The following is a 19658-nucleotide window of genomic DNA, read 5'->3' on the forward strand; positions in this document are numbered from 1 at the left end:
GCGACTGCTGCCGCCGTCTCCGCTGGTTGGTGTAATTTCGCGCTGTCGCTGAACCTGCCGTGTTAGTGAAGGGAAGCCGTGGCTGGCGTAACGGAGACGCACAAACGAAAAGAGGAGAGTGAAGAAAATACAAACGCTTGCTCGGGAACGGGAATTGCAAGATTTGCTTGGTTTGACCAGGGCTGAGCATCAGTGGCCAGCGCAAATCGTCATTCGTCTTGGTGTGTTTGGCCGTCATCGCTTCGGTCGCTTCGCCGCTCGAGTTGCGTTGCCTTTTTGGGTGCGTTTCGTTTTGGGACATTGGGATTACTGCCATCGCCATCGCGGAGGCTGGCAAGTGGCCGTGCTGGCTAGCTCGAAGTGCGATCAGTGAGAAGATACTTTCGCAGTGTAAAGTGACCGTCCGGTCATTTGTTCTTCCGTTCGTGTGGCGCCGTGCAAACTGTGTGTGTGTGTGTGTGTGTGTGTGTGTGAGTAAATTACCGAAGTGTCGAGTCGGTTTGCGCGGCTTGTTCGTGGAAAGTGTTGGCGTTTTGATCGTTATTTTTTGTTATTTCGTGGTTTGTGGTTGCACCGAATGTTGCAGTGAAAACACACTCGAATTGAAACACGCAATGATAAAACAACGATCACCATTTCCCGTGCAGATTTAGGATTGAGTGTTGTGAGAGTTGTGTGCTAGGAGTTAGGAATTCACCAGGTCAGGCCAGGAGTGTCACTGTGTCCAGTCAAGTGAACGTGTGAGCGTTTTTGTAACGGCTTGTGATGGATTCCGCGATGGATACGGCGTCCACGGCCAGTGATCACAGCATCGCCTCGTCGAACGATTCCCGTGGTCAGAACATTTCACCCTCGATCTCGCACACCCACAACGGTGGCAGTGGCCACCACACCCACCATCACCCGCATCCGCACCATCCGCACTCTCACCCGCACCCGCTGGACAAGACGCGGACCCCGACGCCCGTCAGCCCGGTGCTCAACAGCCACAACAACAGCAACGGCGGCGGCGGGGGAGGCGGTGCCGGAGGCGGCGGGGGCCCTGGGCCGCTGAGTAACCATCACGGATCGGGGCGGCAGCTTTCGGCCAGTCCGCTGAGTGCCGGGGCCCAGGCCCAGATGATGGGTCACCTGGCGCACCCGCTCAGCCCGCCGCACGTCTCCACGCCGAGCAGCATGGCCGGCATGGTCGGGATGCCACCGCGGATGGCCCAAAGCCTGTCGCACCTGCCCCCGCACGGACTGGGCCTGCTGAACTCCTTCATGCACCATGCCAGCCCGCTCGATCTTATGGCCGCAGCGCACCACCACGTGCCACCCCGGTCGTACAACAGCCCGCCGCCCATTTCCAGTTCGGACCCCACGGCCAACGAGTGCAAGCTGGTGGACTATCGCGGCCAGAAGGTGGCCGCCTTCATGATCCAGGGTGAGACGATGCTGTGCCTGCCGCAGGCGTTTGAGCTCTTCCTGAAGCATCTCGTCGGCGGCCTGCACACGGTCTACACCAAGCTGAAGCGCCTGGACATCGTGCCCCTCGTGTGCAACGTCGAGCAGGTGCGCATCCTGCGTGGGCTTGGCGCCATCCAGCCCGGCGTAAATCGCTGCAAGCTGTTGTCCTGCAAGGACTTCGACGTGCTCTACCGAGACTGCACGACGGCCAGGTGAGTGCTAGCGCACATCTACATCCATAGTTCGCGTAGCCAGCGTTGTGTAGCCCGCTTTTGCGTTGCCCGCTTCCGTAGATCGTAGTTGATGGTTTAGTTTAGACGGTTTACAATCGATCAGTCAGCATCTTGCGTGAAGATCAGGGATTTTCAATTCCGCCAGGACACTTTTCCATCGGTTATCGTTTGGTTTGATGTACTCGTACCTGTGTAAGTTTGTGTGTTTGTTTGTTATACTATTTACTTTCCTCAAATGCATGTTGATTGTATTTTGCACCACTTTTCCGTCAGGACACGTTCGGCTGCATACGGTTGATTTTTATTTGGTTTGCATTCGAAAGAACGGAGAGAAAAAAAAACACACACACAAGACCTCGCGAAACCCATCAATTATCTCCCAGAGGTGTGTTGGTTTTGTGTGAAACTTGCAGCAAAAAAAAAACGTCGGAATAAGTTATATCATCCCTGCTCGCCGACAACCAGATTGCGCAATGAGTGGTTTCCTTTTGCTAGCTAGGACCAATTAAAAGTTTAGTCCCAGACACCCCGAAAACACCGTTCCCATCTGTCCATCTCGATATGTGCAAACTTTTTTTGGACAAACAAAAAAAGAGAGAGGGAGGGAGATTGAGGAAACGAGAGAGAGAGAGAAGGAAGCGTAAAAAGAGTTTAAAAAAATGAAAGCAAACCGGAGGAAAATATTACCTCCCGTACTTACAAAAATGTACTCATTGGAGCGGAAAATCTTCTATCTTTTAATCCCTTGTTTGTGCCCCGCAGGAAGCCATCGGTAACCAGTGGCTTCCCGCCGTGCCATCCCCTCTCAGTTCCACTGGAGCTGGAGGGAAAGGAAAAACTGGAACAGTTGCCGGTTTGCCTGAGTTTGGAAACCAATTCCGATGGCGAACGCCTCAAAATAGTTTGCGGTTTGGAGCGGCAAGGGAAGGCGCAGGCTAATGCACTTCCAACCCCTTCAGCGTAATGCATGCGGACATTTTTCCGAGCTGCATAACATCTTGGGTTAGGGCGGTTTTGGGACGGTGGTTGCAATTGTAACCACTTTCCCGGTCAGGAGATAGGAAAGGGTTGGCGGTGCGATATAGTAACCCGGCAGGAGGTTGGCGAAGTTATCGGAAACCAACGGAAGAACTCCCATACCGATCTCGAGAAGAGATGCTGTGTAAAATGGAGCTCCCACATTCCAGCCCAAGAAAGTAAGCACTTGGTGCTTTCCCCTTCTGGCTGTATAAAGCATTCCCGATGACGACAAACGGAGTATCGATGATCGGCCGCGACTGGGAAAAATGTGAACGGAATCGTGATCGTAGTAGGGTGCGATCAAAGAAGAAAAGCGAGAAACAAGTGCTGGGTTGGGTGAGCGAATGTAGTAATTTTCGAATCGCATCTCGCGCAGGTAACTGATATTGGCATGTGTTATTGCTCCGACACAGAGGCCAAGTTTCGCGGAGGCTTGTGGCAGGAAATGGAGTTCTGTTTCTTTTGTGATACGGTGGCACTCGGAGGCCTTTGCCGTCGTCGTTGCCACCGTCAAGGCTCAAGAGGAGTGTGGTGCGAATCGCGAACCAAGAACCAGTGCTTCGGCATGCCGGTCTAAGAGAGCTCATCTCTCCTAGCATACATTGTGTAATTATCGTTAACCTGCGCCGGGAAACAGAAGATATGATTGATGGATTTTCCTCTGAATCGACACTGTAATGAACAGCATCTTTCCTAAATTACGACTACTGTCAGTCGTAAATCTGGGGAAAAAGAGTAGACTGGGGCCTCTTGGCCAGCAACGGTGCTGATTGAAATCTTCGTTTCGAATTTAGGCATTAGTTCCAGTTAATTTAAAAGGTTCGGATTGTAATTAAATCGAGGCACTACCGTGCGCCACAGAGCTGGGAAACGGGAAGAGGGGCACCGCCGAGTGTGGGCAAGAAATGGTAATCAGTGATTTTTGAGCGGCTGTCCCGTACTCCCGCGTACCAGCCTCCCTACTCCGCTTCACCCACCCCAGCGCGTCCTTTTGACTGCATCGGAATCTGCCTTATTTTAATGATCCGAAGTTCGACGAATCGTAATGGATGTTTGTGGCGTCGATGGATAGTTAATTGCCGTCTTGTCGTTAACGGGGCGCGCACCGTGTTTGTGCGTAAAGTGTGATACATTGTGCTTACGAGGGCTGAGATTTAAATATCTCGAAGCTACGGCGCAGGGCATGGGTGCCTGGCCGGAGGATGGCGGAAAATTGGAAATCCGTTCGAACCGTACCGACGACGGGTTTGCTCAAACGAAAACAATAATTTTTGGGTGCGCGAGGTGTAAAGCGCGCGTCATTCTCGATTATGATCGCTACATTACACATAATGTTGCACATGTATCGACAGATGTGTTTGCACGGTAAAGAAGGGGCTCAAAGATTGCTCCGTTTCGGTCCTTGTTGGACACATTTAGCTCATACTCACATAGTTCGATTTATTTTCTTCCCTTAAAAGGGGGTTTCCATTTTTATTCACCCAGCGATGCTATTTTCTGTGTGTTGCGCTTTAATCTAGGACATAATTTATTTATCAGTTCCTTCGCTATGAGCTGATGCGTTGAGAAAATGAAAATGTAGCATAATGAGGTTTTCGTACGAGTGAATGAAAACATATTTTATTCGCCCTGCAAGCTAGTTTCCTTGCCAAAACCGAAGGAATAATGTAACACTAATTGTTCTCATGAGTGAAGCGTGTTGAAAGTGTTGGCGAATGGCCAACGTTCGGGACGATATTTTTAATGCCTTTTCGTCATGCCGATGTGTGTACGGATATGTGTTCCATTTCAGTTCGTAGCATAATTGGCCAAATAATATATTCCGAAATCCGGGTGAAATGATGTCCGTAAGGCGCTCGACGATAACACCAAACTGCCGGTCTACGATGTTACGTGAAAAGTGCAGATATATATATATATATATATATTTTTTATTTTAATTTACGATGCTATGCGATACACACATAACGCCAGCAGCACATTTATATCGCTCCCGGGGCTTCCTGCATACTAGAAAAGACGACCATGCTAAAGTTGTTCGGCTGGCCGGGCGGAGCGGGATGTGTGTGTGTGTGCGAGGAAGCGAAATTTGTTTCAATTGATATGAATGAAATTATTCATAATAACTCAAGAACTTGGTACAGCATAAACATCGTTAGTGCATGTTGCGTGTAACTAGTGCAGGGAGGTGTACACGATAAAATGTGCTCCGTGACTCGTACTTTCCGGCTTTTATAATGTCCTCGGTTGGAGCAAGCGACACGTAGGTCCAGAGAAAGGCAGACTAGCTTGAATTTTTGCGGTCTGTCTACCAACTCGGCACCTGTGTCTGATGCTATGTGTCGCGGAACTGCAAACACACGACGGAAAACACAACGCGCCAGAATGGGAAGGAAAAAAATGAATATAATGCTCATGGAATTAATAGAATAGCAGTAGGCAAGTTGTACACATGTAGAGCTTGGTCGGGTTTCCATGATGTTTGATGGCTCGAGAAGGCGGACTGCCCGTCGGCTGGGTCGGGTTGAGGACGAGAGATTTTCCTATCCTTTCCGAACCGTGAGACATTAGAAGCTAATTCCAGTATGGCACGACAGGGTGACGACGGGGCTGGGTGTCTTTGGTAGGTATCAAACCGAAATATGCTGCCATTAAGCATCGGGGCAGGAAAAGTAGAAAGGGCTGGCAACGCTAATCGGGAGGGGGAAGAATCACATTTTCGTGCCGGGAATGGTCGGGACATGACAAAGAATCGTTTAACAATACCAGTCGTCGTCGTCATCATTGTCGTCGTCTCCCTTGGTTTTTCTTTTGGCGTGTTTTATTGCGAATCGATGTCGAACAACAGTTCGCCCATAACCTGTTTGTTGTTCTCCCACCCTACCTCCCGAGACGACGGCCCCAACAGGGAAGCAACACTTCACTCGAGTCGAGTGTTGATGATGAAAAAGCGAGCGAAAGCGAGAAGGGCGCCCAAACGGGCGAGGGAAAGCGATCCGACGGCCAAACCGAAATCGGCGTGTAAAACGCAAAGACCGAAGAGGGAAGAACGGGTGGGATCCACTTGTGCGGAATCGGATCTGCCCCGATAAGACGCAGCCAGCGTCTTAGTTGGCTTTTGATAATCGACCGTTCGTTGCTATGAAACCACAAACGCCACAAGCTTTGCGGTTTTACACCTCATGCAATCATGGATTGGTCTGGCCTGTTGGGTGGGAAAGGGCACGAGGAGGGCACGCGTGAGTGGACACACACACACGTCGGGAGCAGGATCGGAGTCCGGAAAACATTGCGACCGTGTGCTTTGGCGACGACGATTGATATGCATTTATGATTCTAATAATCGACAGCGACATGGTGTGCGTGCGTGCGTGCGTGCATAGCGTGTCGAGCCATTGTTACCGGCAATGCTACAATTTAAGACTTTCATTGTACCTTCGTGATGTTCATTCGTGATACGCATTCGTTGTATTTGTATAGTTGGAATGTTGAGAGCCGACGAATGATAAATGTGATTGTGTTGTTTTGTTTGATTGTGTGTATACATCTGATTGTTTTTTTTATGATTGTTTCTACCTTAGTGCAAAAAAACACATTGTAAAATCATAGCTAGTCTGCCTGTTAAAAGTTCACTCAATGAATGGATGATTTTTCTTTTTGTTTAATTTCAGATGCTTGTCCATAAAGCCACCTGAGAGGTATGCCTTCCAAATGTGCGTTTGTATTGTAAATTGTAATGAGCAAAGCAAAGCAAAGCAAAGCGAGGCAAGCGAAAAAGAAAAAAAAACAAACAAGAAAACCAAACCGAAAACTCTCCAGGAATGAGCAGTTGTCCTAGCAAAGTGCTAGGTAAAGCGGAAGCGTACTGAAGTGAAGGTTTTTCACCCCCTTTCGTGAGTAGGTAGCGTTCGGAGGTATGTCACTTATGCGCCAGCATGATGCACTCAGCCGTCGACTCGTCGTCGGATGCACCAAAAATGCCGTACGGCGTAGGGCAGAGCCCTTTGGGCCTTTGCCGTGCTTCCACGAGCCGCGATTTGCGTCCAATTGGATGCGCACTCACGGTCGAACCGCGAAGTGTCCGCGAGTGTGGCGTGGTTCAAGAATCATCCATTCGAGCCGAAGGAATCGCAACCCAACTCTACACTCACTCTCGCCAGGATTGGATTGCATCCCTTTCGATGTACCAGGGGAGAGGTTCGCCTCCGCCCGCAGAACAGGGAGCTGCTCACTTCGTTTCGATCGTATCGAAGGAAAAGTTTGTTTAATTCGTCTGCAGCGGCTTCTAGCGACGGACGCGAAGATTTTGCTGAATATTGAATAACGACCGAGGCGGGCGCGCAATCAGGGTGGGGGAAAATGAATTGTGCCGGAGAAAAGGCAGCGGATAAAAGGATCTAATGGAAAATTTATGCTGGAAAATTAATTTGTAGAAAATATAATTATTGTTGTACTGCACCTCGATATAAATCACGAGTCACCACTGCTTTCGTTCGCAACACGATAAGTTACACCGGCGCGTTTGCTCGCGCGCCAACTTCTCCGAGGCATTCGTACAACAAAAGTATAAAGATAATAAAATGCATAAATCAATTTTCAACCTACAATTACAAGTACTTGCTGCTCCCGTGCTCCTCTGGCTTGGCTCCCGCTCGTTCATCTTGCCGCGCGCCTTCAGCTCGTCGGATCATCTTTTTCTATCTCTTTTCTTTCGCCGTGAAATCATAAATCGTCAGTAGTGGTATTTTAGAAAAAGTTCTTAATGCACGTTTCACGAATGTGCGCTACGAAATGCGAAGGGAGGCGATATACGTTAGTCTTTTTTAATTTAAACTTGCTTAGTTGAAACGACGTTCAAGAAACCCAGCGCCCAAAAACAGCTACAGAAGTCGAAGTAAAGGCATTCTCTGTGTGGCGTTGTTGGATTGTGCAAGAGCTTTTTGAGAAGGAGGTGGACGAGTGCTTAGGAAGTGGCTACACATGCTAGGCCAGGTTTCGCACGTTCACTTGGAGAAAGTTCCGAGATTTATTTTGTGTTGGCAGTGGAAGGCTGCTTCCGTCGTGGGCGTGACAGAAAATAACCCAACTCGATTGCGATCATCTTAGATTCGAGGATGTGTTCGACAATAGCGGGTTCTAAAGGCGCAATCTGACAGACTGATGGGGCGCTGAAGCACAGGGCTGAGAGTTAGAGAAAGGGAGAGATATGTAGGTGTAGAGCGACAAGTAAAGGAGGAAATGAACGGCCTGCTTCTTCTGCTAAAAAGTAAAACCAAGTTACCGTAAATTGTCTCTAATTTCGTACTAACAATCTCCCAGTCTTAACTCCAGTAACTCTCTGCTATCGCACAGTTCCAGGCCCGGCAGACCGCCGAAGCGAGGCCCAGTAGGACTCTCGATGCCGACGTCGCACATGCAGCACCATGCGCAACTGAAGAAGCACCGCCTGGACAACGGGGAGTTCGTGTACGAGAACGGACACCTTAACGGTAAGCCACCCTAGGGGAGGGATCCTTTACTGTTGCTATTCGGTTATTTGGTTGGTCCATCGCTGGAAGTATAGATGTAAGTTTGGATCATAAATATGTTCGCAACCGAAGTCACCCCTGTTTGTTGCCCTTTTGCATAGATGTTTATCCCATTGCGATAGATGGGTGGTAATTTTATAAATACTTAAGTAACTATATCATCGTTATTTGAGGATGCTTACAAATTTAAAGTGCGGAAACATATTTAATTATTCGTTTCAAATGTATCTGAAGCACAAACCGATGTAGAATGTTTTGGTGAGTTCTTCCTTGCGCAAGAACAAGATTTATGAACTGCAATCAGTTACAGTTTGCATTAGAAATATCAATTTAGAAATTCTAACAGATTTGTTTTGCTTAATCTTTTTGCTTAAAGTCCAAACAGTCTATGACATGAATAGGGGGGTTCCAAAACATAATAGACTTGGTGCAAAATATGAGTTTTCTCATTTTAGTCATACTTTACAGTGTATTGAGTACATTGTATGTTGTATACTACCATCCAGTACAAAACAGATTGTTGTTAACTTGCCCTGCTTGGGGGTTCACCGCAATGAAAACTAAATGAAATAAAGATAACACCGATTAAGTTTCGCACAAACTTGGTTAGCTTATTCAGGTTTATTACTGAAACTTTATAAACGGTATAGTGAAAACGTTTATCTTAGCCCACGGTATTATGGACGAATTTCGGAACCGTCTGCAGTGTCTGGCGAGTGGCCGCATAATGATAGTAATAACAGATCGTTATGAATTTTGTGTGTCGTATCGTGGAATAGAATGCAGCATGCATGACATTACCGGCTGGCAGACCCTTCAAAGCTTAGGGATCGTCGGTTCTTACACTCCATCGAGTGGATAGAGAGCTAAATGCTAAACGCTTCCAACACGGCCAGCACGGCCAATATAGTGGGTACGCATATTTTATTCATGTGTGGTATACTTATAATTTGCATAATCAAAATATGTTTCTATGTATTGCAATTTTACGAGCAGAGCTGCTGCATCTTGTGATGGATTGAAAGTCCTAATGAAAAAGAATCCGAAATAATTGTCCGAGACGGGGCACGCCGTGGGTATGGATGTATCGTATCAGCTATTATTTTTGCCGATGTTGCAAAATATTTATGTTAATATTAGATTTTGAGGACCGAAACGGCGAGAAGGTGCTGTGCCGTGGGCCATGTTGGCAGGGGAGGAAAGGAACGCATCAAACCACGCATTCCAGGCGAGACTCATACGGATCCGAAGTTCCGAATCGACCTGGGTGAAATCGATCGGGCAAGCGAAACATCAGAAAAACATTAGTGGCACACCAAAGCTTCGATGCTCCCCACGAGAACAGGAGAAACATTGCGAAAAAAGCGTAGAACGAGACACAATATAGAACTTGGTGCGGCCAGCAAGTCGAGCGGAAGAAAGCGGCGAATGCAGATGCAACGGCAAAAGAAACACATAATAATAAATAACAGCTGGAAACGTTTAAAATGATTATACATGAAAGGAACTGCTTGCTGCTCGGGATGTTGAGGTCAGGGCAAGAAACGGGGGTTGCAGGGAAGAATCGAGGGCAAGAGAAGTGGCTAGCTGTATGGTGGAGCGGAATATCATAATGCGAAAGAATGTGCGTCGGCTTTGGGCAGAGCCAGCAGTGCGCCAAGCTTCGATTGATCAAAGACCAGGTTCTGTCGGGTTCAATTTTAAAGGTGATTGGATAATAGTTATACAACAATACTCACCCACCAAAGTATAGGCAAACAGGGCGGGGACGAGAGACGAAACGTGGACTAACATGGCATGGCACTTCCTGTGTTTCCTTGCTCCGTAGATCTGCCGCGATTGGACAAATCGCCGTTGCTGGCAAACGGCTACAATGCGCCACCGACGCACCTGAACCACATACCCTTCATGCAGATGAACCCGCATCAGGCGGCCGGTGGCCATCCGCTGATCAGTCCCGGCGTCAACCCGCACGGCATCCCGCGGCCCGACGGCTCCATCATCAAGGGCCAGAACATCCCGGGCATGGAGGCGATCGCAAGGTGTGTTGTGTCGTACCCGGTTACAAAACTCCCTGAACCCAGTCAGTTGCTCATTCGCAGGTCGCACCACTCCGCCGGGCTTTGGGAAAATTGCAGAGCTGCCTACGAGGACATCGTGAAGCACCTTGAAAGGTGAGTAGCACACTTCAATGCACGTGCGTTCGAGGGCAAGCAAATAGAGAAAAGGAATGCCCCAAACATCGAACAGAAAGCGCCGGGACTCAAGGGCTGCAAATAAACAATGTTAATGTTCACTCGTGCCAGTTGTCTTCGGTTACAAATCGATCGCAGCCGGGCCGGGAAGAGAAGTTGCATATAATTTATACGTTTTCTCCCTGGTTTGCTCCTTTTTTTTCTCTTCCCGGATTCTCCCATTCGTTCCCGTCGTCATCGTCCTCGTCGTCGTATGAATCGCGTGAGCATAGACTGCGCGAGGAGCGGGGCGATGACAGGACACCAAACGTTGACCACAAACCGCGTGATCTGAGTTCGCAGGGCAGCGGTAAGTCGTTCGAGAAATGGGGAGCAGCGCTCGAAAAGATGCTAAAGCTTATGCTTACGCTTTCGTCCCTCCTTCCTTCCGCGCTCCGCATCATTCTTAGGTCCCATTCTCGCCGAATCGCCGAATGGCCAGAGTCCGGCGCTGAACCTGTCGAAGTCCGGAGTTGGCGAGCACTCGGGAGGCGGTGGCGCTAGCGGTGGAAGCGGCGGGGCCGGAGGTGGAAGCCGCGCCCTCAGCGAACGGAGTAACCCGAACTCGCCGGAACCGTCCGTGCACGAGGAGGACGAAAACATGAGCGAAGCCAACATATCCGACACGGAAGAACCGATCGAGAAGGACGAAGGTAGTTCACATTCATTCTTACTCTAATCAATCCTCACATCGGCCTCTTCACTCTCCCCCTTGTTCTGCTCCCGACAGACATCAGCGATTGCGAACGAGACATGCATTCGCCGGTGCCGGCAACCGTTCCGATTCCGGTTCCGCAGGATATCGAGGCGCACCGGCAGCAGGCACTCAACTACTCCAGCCTGGCAGCGTCGGTCGCTGTGGGCGCAGCCGTGGCAACTGGCCAGGATCCGTCCATCTCCTCTACCGAGACGCTACTGCGCAACATCCAGGGTCTGCTGAAGGTGGCCGCGGATAATGCCCGGCAGCAGGAGCGCCAGACATCCTACGAGAAAGGTACGTGTTTGTCAAACCTGACTTCGAAGTATGCGACAAATCATCCATCGATCAATCCATCCAACCAACTTGGGTCCGTCCTGGCAAACGATTGAGGGCAGAGCCCGATTGAGATCAATCTGAATGTTTAGGCGTGTTTGTCGGCCGTTCCAGTTATCCAGGGTCCTTCGAGGGCCGGATGGCGAGACGACGCAATGCGATGCGATCTGCGAACGCTCGGACTGTGCATTAATACGAACGTAGATAAACGATTTCACTTTATGGGCCCATAATTAAAGATAATTGTTATCGATTTTGCGCCTTCGTTTTTTTCGGGGGTTCGTTTCAAGGAGCAGCCCGAGACATGCACACAGACATACCGGTCAAAAGCCCCTGGGAGAGGAAACGAATTCCACCGAAGGATCGCGACCACTTCACATACTTGATTTCAATTCCAATGTGTTTTCCATTTTGTTCCCCCGCTCGCTACGCCCTTGCGAGCGGCCAGAATGGCCATTCCGACGGATGGGAGATGCATCTTTCCACTGCGCATAAGTGGCCGTTCGGGTTGGAAATTCATCAATTTTTATCTTAGGGTGAGCTGGGTGGATGGTAGTGCCGCAAGGGGAAACCCTTGCTAGGAAAGGACCGAAGGATTGGGGAGAGTTTCTTTGATCCGGTAATAATGATCTTTGCCAGTTGTTTTATCGTAAAAAGCCATGTTTACGCGAATTAACCTATCATTTTCCATCCCTTCCCAGCGTTTTAGCGACGCGGAAGAAATAGAGGGAGAGAGAGAGAGACAGAGAGAAAGAAAGAAAGAGAGAAAGAAAGAGGAAGAGCTAGGGAGGGAGAGCCTAGGAGGGAACTTAGAGTATTCGATTATGCTTTGGGATGCATTTTCGGCGTTGATCGAGCGTCCTTCGAGCGCCCGGGCATTTTCGCGCGATGATCGATATGATTCCGATTAGTTCGAATTTGATTTAGAAAAATACTATATTGACGAGCCGGTCGTAGGGCATTGGATCGGATTGAATTGACGCGGGATGGGAAAGAAGGCCCCGAAGCCCCACTCGTCGAAGAGGGTTTTAATTATATTTGACCAAAATGTATATGTTTTTCTCTTTACGCGCGTTTATTGTGGTGGTGATTTAGCCGAACTGAAGATGGACTTGATTCGGGAGCGGGAGGTGAAGGATTCCTTCGAGCGTCAGTTGGCCGATGAAAAGCGACTCCGAGGTAAGAGCAGTGCCTTTTTCATTATGGTTGTGGTTTTTTTTTGCCGTTTTTCATTTCCATTGCCAAAATTCCCTTCAGTCTGATCGGTAGATTATAACCATTTCGGTGGGCTTTACTCAAAATTGGTTCGACGAAGCCGGTCCAAATCGAACCCATTTTATCCCCGTGCGCCTGCGTGTGTGTGTTTGTGTGTGAAATGTGATCTGACGGTTTGGTTTTTGCAGCACCGTTCAGCCGTTTAACTTTTTTGATTCCTTTTTATACCTTTTGCTCACGGCGCGAGCGCGAGTCCTTCCCGGGGTTCGAAATGATTGATGAAATTCGTCAACGATTTAGCATCATAAATCACATAATTTAAACCGTCTCCGGCTGGAAACTTAATCAAATTGAGTAACGTGGTACCACCGGTTTCGGACGGTGTTTGTGTTTTTTCTCGGTTCTTTATCGCGCGCAGCTTTGTACCAGAAACGGTTCAAGAAGGAGCGGCGATTACGGATGCAGATACAGGAGCGCCTGGACGGGGAGCGCAAGCGGCGTGTGCAGCTAGAGGACATCATCAAGGCATCCGGAGCACCGGCCGAAGCACTGCGAATCATTGCAGGTGAGTGGTGGAAGGGCAGGAGCAGTGGTTTTCGGGCGACAAGATACCGGCGGACGCTGGTGATCTGCTATCTGTGGCCTCTTGTGACGATGCGCGACGTGATACGATTTTCCCGGCGTTTCCCACGACAGAAAACATCACCAGCGAGCAGCAGCAGCGCGAGAAGGAGCGCGAGCGGGAGTCTGAGCGGGAGAAGGAGCGGGACAAGGAGCGGGAGCGCGACCGGGAACGACGAGAGCAACGTGATAAAGGACAGGAACGTGAGCGAGAGCACCATCATCCGCAGGCATCCGGTGGTGCGTCGGCGTTGGACCGCAACCGGGAGTCACGGGGTGGCGGCTCCGAAGAGGCAAGGCATCGCGGGGAGCTCGGGGAGCGGGAACGAAGAGCCTCCTCGTCCGAGCGCTACTCGAAGGAGGGCAGCCCGGCACCGATCCTGTCGTCCTCGTCACGTCCGAGCCAGGAAGTGTCACCTTCGCAGCCGCAAATTAGTGAAGGCAAGTCCTGGAACTATCCCGGGCTCGACATCATGGCCACCGGAGCCTTCTGGCAGAATTATTCCGGTAAGTACCGTTTGAGCTATGACCTCCATCCCGTGGCAGGAGCCACGCGGAGACACTCGACACTCAACACTCTACATTCGTTATGCAAATGGTTCGTGCATTCATAAAATTTGCCAAATTGCATTATCAGCGCTATTGAAAACCGGTGAACCTTGCAATTGCCGTTTGCCTACCCAACCAAATGGCCCATTCTGTGCCCACCCTCGTTGGTGGCTTCCGCACGGGGATGAGCGTAAACAAAACGCGCTACGACGTTTAAAGTGGCCACCGAAAGCATAAAGCAGGCGACGTAATAGGGAACTCGGAGGGAAAGGAAAATGTCGCGTTCGACTCGCTACAAATGATGACAATAATGATGTCAATCGTAACGCCGTAACGAAGTTAGATCCATTTTCATAATCATTTTGCAATTTTACATCAATCTATTTATTTTATTTCTCCTCCATTCCCGCGAACGGAAAACGCGCGCGCGGGAAAAGTACTCTTTGGCGTTCGGGAAAGTCGGAGTCGCCTGCTTGGGGCTTGAGTTTTCCCTGCTCCTCTAATCGGTTTTCGGTTCCTGAAATGTGCTTCCACTTTTGCCCTACCCGAGTCTGGGTGAAAGTTAGTTCAAGGAGTTTTCCGGGCGCCCCACCTTCCCTCCACCGATTGCCCGCAGGACGTAGGGCTCTCGGGCACATCGCAACATTGTTCGGTCGATGAAAAATTTAAATATATATTAAAAGTAAAACAAAGCAAATTGGTCTGTTCTATCCGTTTTGGTGAGTTTCCCTTTTCCTTCGTTTGGTCCTTACCGTTGCCAGGCCCGATTGATGCTGATGAAGAACATGCATTCATAAATGTTCTTTCGTTGTTACGTTTTTAGTGACTTTTCGTAGAAAAGGAATGCGCGACGAGCGGGTCTTTTCGGTTCGTTTCTTTTCCTCTTTCAACTACCTCCTAGCCGTGACGCTGTGTGGGTAGTATTTGTATTAAATGTTTTTCATAAACATAATCCAATTTATTCATTTTTTCTCCCGCTTTTGTGTGCCTTTCTCCTTGCTCGCGTTTTCGCGCAATGCCCTCGCTTCGTTGTGTTATTATATTCAGATAATGGTTATGGTTGTCGATGGCGGCAGCAGCAGGGGATGTGATGGCAGCTGGGGTTCTCCTTGGGGTGGTGGAAAGGGAGCAGAACGAAGGTGCAAAGAAATACGGGAAAAAGTGGTTTGCTTTCGGCAAATAATTTCCGTACGCCGGGGAAAACGGGACGTAGGGCGTAAAAGGGCAGCGTCGAGCTCAAGAAGTGAAAAGCTGCCTGAGTACGCAGTAAATTCATGCATTTCTAAGCACGGGTAGCTCGGGAGTACGATGGTCGACGACGTATCCTTTTTATTTCCCGTGGATAAGTTGCAAAATCCGACAATCGCATGCGGCGCCTGCCTTAAGGCTTAGGATCTGGCAAGAAGAAAGTACGAGCAGTGTGGTGGAATAAAAGGAAAAGTGCTCGTCCCTAAGATCTTCGAGGGGGGAATGGAAAAATGGAAACTTTTTTCACTTGTGATTCTTCGCCATTCCGGTACGATGATGGTGCGCCCAGTGCGGGCTATGATATCGCAAGTGAGACATCATAAACAGAAAAAAGTTGATTCAATTTCACGCTACACTACGAGATGATCCATTTATTTTGGGCACCGTGCAGTCAGCAAATTGTGGCCCCAGCCACGGTCGCCACGTTGGATGGTGCCGCTTCCGAAGGTGTTTCTTGATTCGCGCTTCTTCGCCTCTATCCGTGGGCTTCAGAATGAGTTTTCCCTGGGTGCGCTTGGAGAGCAATTTTTCCGAATTTTTTATTACTACTATCTGTTGCCTCGAGTGACGCCTGGTGACGCGATTCGTTCCGTGTTCCGAGCAGGGGTCGCGGAGGCCGAGGTGGAGGTTTTTCCGGTTTTAATTTCTTAATACTTGCCACGGGATATGGGTTTTGTTTCCGGTTCTGCAGGGGGAAGGGAAGAGATCACCTGCCACGCCGGAGCAGCTTATTTCGGATTTACAACAGGATTTTCCACACAATGTCACGGAGGGTAGTCGCGTTGCCCTTGTGCTAGGGACACCCACACATTCTACTATTGTCGGCAAATCAGTTTAATTCTCCAGGCGATAATCGCCGCAGAAGCGTTTAAAAAAAGTATCACATTCCATCAAAGATACTAGGAAAGAGCCCTCGGCAATGAACTAGGCCAAAACGACGCGGGCTGGGTAAATGGAAAATCTGAAAGAGACTGCGGTTTGCCCGCGGGAGATGTGTAACAGGAAAAAAAAAATCATAAAGGATCGCGAAAGAACACAACTTTGGGAAAAGGAACTAATTTTGCGCAAAATATTGTTAGGTTTCTTTTGTGGGTTTGTTTGAATTTTCGCTTCGGGATCGGTTCTTTTCTTGCATTATTCGTGTGTTTCTCCCCTGGCGTCATTTTATCTCATTTTATCTTTGTGTGTTGTATTTATTTTACAGAATCACTCGCCCAAGAGCTTGAACTGGAGCGGAAGGCGCGCCAGCAGGCTGTGGAGGGTGACGTTAAGGGACCGCTGCAGGATCGCTCGAATTACTACAAAAATTCCGTACTGTACACTAGTGCCACTTAGTTCAAATTAACGCTAATCTGTACAACCACATTTTCAACACCACTATCGTACTGGTATCACGTAACACATGTGCAATTACACTGAGAAAAAAGAGATCGGTCTGCATGGGACGGCTGAAGGAATGGACTTCTACCGGGTTAGACGAAGGATGTGAAAATGTAGTGATTATTGAAGCATGTAATGGAAGAGTATTAATAATGCAGTATTGATTGACAATGGTAATAAACAAAATCGGTCAAACAAAATTCATTCTTTTACATAGGAAGTCATTTGTAAGCTTTTACTTGTGTGACACACTAAGAATGTTCAATAAATGTAGGAAGAGGTGATGGCAGCAAGTCAGAGCCACTTTGGAGGATATATTTAGAAATGTAGATGTGAGAGGCATTGCTGAAACCAGTCAGATCTCATCGGTGTACATGATTCGATTTGATTTTGATCAGCTGTCCAGGACGATCGACGGGATCGCACGATTACTTCGAACAGTCGCAATATTTAGCCATACGACGAACAATTTTGTTGAATCGTCACCCAAATTTATCAACATCATACACACATACACACCATATAAACCATCTCAAAGGACTTGTATAAACGACTTTCCCCATTTGTAGGGAGTAGAGGACGGCCAACGATACTTGGTGTTGCTGTAGCAAGAAGCTTCTGACACACAGGCACATTCTGGTATATAGTAATGGGAGTAGTGAACTTATGAATAACTATTGGCATCGCATAGTATTTAGATCTGTAAAAAAAATTAACTGCGTGCGGTAGGCAAAACTGTGCATGAAGCCCGACTATCATCGATAGGTAACCGATAACAGTAGGTGAAATTTGAATTACAAAGAAAAAAAATCGTTCGAGACAGGAAAACATTTTATAAACAAATTTCGTAACTTTTTATGTTTCGATGCAGATGTTGTCGAAAGCGTCAAGGATACGGCAAAGGGTGTGGATTATATCCCAAAATTAATAGTGTACATAACGAAGTAATAAGGATAATATTATCCGTGGTTTTAGTTTGCATTTACAACATGAATAGGTGTATGTATGAAAATGGACTTACATTTAGTCGTGCTATTATTTATTTCTATATTTTATTTATGGGTTTTAGACGATCGGTTGCCCTAAGTGGAACACTGTTTGATTATTCGCAACGAATGATTTTGCTTCTAAATTATGCAAGCTTATTGTTATGCATTAGGTTTAAATAATTGTATTTTAATACACAATATGAAATGTGCTATGTGCTACAAATCACAAAATAAAACTGTATTCATTAGCATTGCGTCAAATTGTGAAACATCCGAAATAAATATTGCGAATATTATCTTGCAATTGTAATTTGGAAATCCCGAAAATATTCGATATTTTCTATATCATCATCTACGATAAACTATCATGGTCGCTATCATAGGGAGCAACGTCATTCGGTTGAGTTTACACATGACCGTGTGTAGGTATTGTATCTCCAATATGTGTTGCACTGGGTAGGATATCGTTGGTATTTTTTGAGTTCTTTGTATTGTCGCTATTCGAACGCTATTTGTCGTTCGAATTCGAAGTCAGCTAAACCTGCGCTAAGCCTTCGGTCATTTTTTCGGACCGAGAAATCATCCGGAGGTAAAACATGTCAGCCAATAATATATGCATAAATGGCGTCGTGTCCGGCGACACTGGGACCCGAGAAAGAAGGATCATTTTGTGCCACCGTCAGAGAACATGAAGATGATTTTGGAAACCGGTAGGAAACATAGCATGTACAATGAGAAAAAGCAACTATTAGTGACGAGTTGGAAACATTTTCCACCTGTCAGGAGATTCGTTCGGTAATTTATTCCACTCGCTGGTTTGGGTTTAGGTTTATTAAATAATCGTTCGGTTCGATTACTTTTGTTGCTTGCTTGATGTCCCGCTGGAAAAGGTCAGATGTAGAATTAAGTTTCAGATTTAAAAGAGATTGTTGGTTAATGTTTGATTATTAAGAAATATATCCTTTTATATTTTTAAAATTGACTTAATGTTTTGGAAAATGCTCTGAATGCCTGAGGATCTTTTTGAAGATCCAACGGCCAATGAAATTATTTGAACTGAATGTTTTCGGATTCTGTGAAATATTTTGAAGTATTTCAACAGCATTTGAAAATATTTCGGAAACCTTTTCAATTACCTCACCTTTTTTGATGGGAATATTACTAGTCTACAGATACTCAAAAAGTCAGTTAAAAGATATGAATCATTCTCTAATCCATAAAGTGTTATATAATTTTATTGTTAGATGAAAGGGATCCATCATGTAGGATTGAGTCACCGTTCCGTATTTTGAAACGCAAATATATTTTCTTAAGCAAAGTTGATTATTTCAAAAAGATCGTTCATTTGAGAGGATGAATGTGAAAATGCAGTGTAAAGTGTCGCATAACTTGACTATTTTAGTCTATTTTTAATTTTTATTTAGTTTAAACATAATTTAAACATGTGACAAAGGTTTTTATGCGTAGCGATACGTTTGGTGGAACCTATGTTTGAAGAACCTTTCCAATACCAATTTAATGTAGTGGTGGGAAAATGAAATCCCTTCAGGGATTCGACTCTTTTGATTCAAATCCATTTTGAGATCCAGATTTGCGAATCCGAATCCCAACCCGTCGTATTATGGATCATTTGAATTTATTCAAACGCATCAAATCACAACTCGCTGTTCCGTAATAAAAACGTGCCACACACTTCCATTGGTAGTGAGCTTCTCCGCTGTAAGTAGTTCTGTTGATCATGAAAATCTATTAACGTAAGGCAACGATATTCTTCGCATGCATTGAAAATTAGAGTGATAGTTTTATTTAAAATGCAGTAAAAATCAAAATCAGGTCCTGGTCTGAATCATTGTCACTTCGTGGACCTCAATCTACGTCCAATTCGTTCTACCCAGCGTTCGTTTTGAGCAAATCGAAATCAATCACATTGTCTCCAGATCAACTCGTTACGTGACTAATTCGACTCAATGTGAGTCAAATTAAAATAGTTTTGAATCAAGTCAGAATCGAATCAAATAAAGTCCCATTCGAATGAAATCTTTAGAATCCGTCAAGATTCGAATCTTTGGAATCGGTGTAGGGTGTGAATCTTCGGGTCTTCCGAATCGCGATTCTGCCAACACCAATCTGCTGTTTACCAAATGTGTCGTGACAACAAG

At 47.0% G+C, this 19658-nt stretch overlaps 1 protein-coding gene across 1 annotated transcript; it reads left to right on the top strand.

The window, feature by feature from the left end:
* The first annotated feature begins 765 nt into the window (after positions 1 to 765).
* On the top strand, positions 766 to 16539 carry LOC131282385 (dachshund homolog 2). The gene is made up of 12 exons (XM_058311833.1): positions 766 to 1661; positions 6374 to 6400; positions 8022 to 8191; positions 10059 to 10272; positions 10333 to 10404; positions 10698 to 10774; positions 10875 to 11117; positions 11195 to 11458; positions 12593 to 12676; positions 13131 to 13277; positions 13409 to 13840; positions 16335 to 16539. Exons 1-12 carry the CDS (start codon positions 766 to 768, stop codon positions 16463 to 16465), a joined length of 2757 nt encoding a protein of 918 aa, XP_058167816.1. The 3' UTR covers positions 16466 to 16539.
* Positions 16540 to 19658: the final 3119 nt, after the last annotated feature.

This window comes from Anopheles ziemanni, chromosome 2, assembly GCF_943734765.1.
Source record: "Anopheles ziemanni chromosome 2, idAnoZiCoDA_A2_x.2, whole genome shotgun sequence".
Taxonomy (NCBI): Eukaryota; Metazoa; Arthropoda; class Insecta; order Diptera; family Culicidae; genus Anopheles; species Anopheles ziemanni.

Excerpts from the sequence above, each read along its gene's own strand:
- LOC131282385 (XM_058311833.1), top strand. The coding sequence starts at position 766 with ATGGATTCCGCGATGGATACGGCGTCCACGGCCAGTGATCACAGCATC. Across the intron at positions 10,273-10,332 it reads GGCATGGAGGCGATCGCAAG|GTCGCACCACTCCGCCGGGC; the intron begins GTGTGTTGTGTC and ends GCTCATTCGCAG. Across the intron at positions 11,459-12,592 it reads CCAGACATCCTACGAGAAAG|CCGAACTGAAGATGGACTTG; the intron begins GTACGTGTTTGT and ends GTGGTGATTTAG.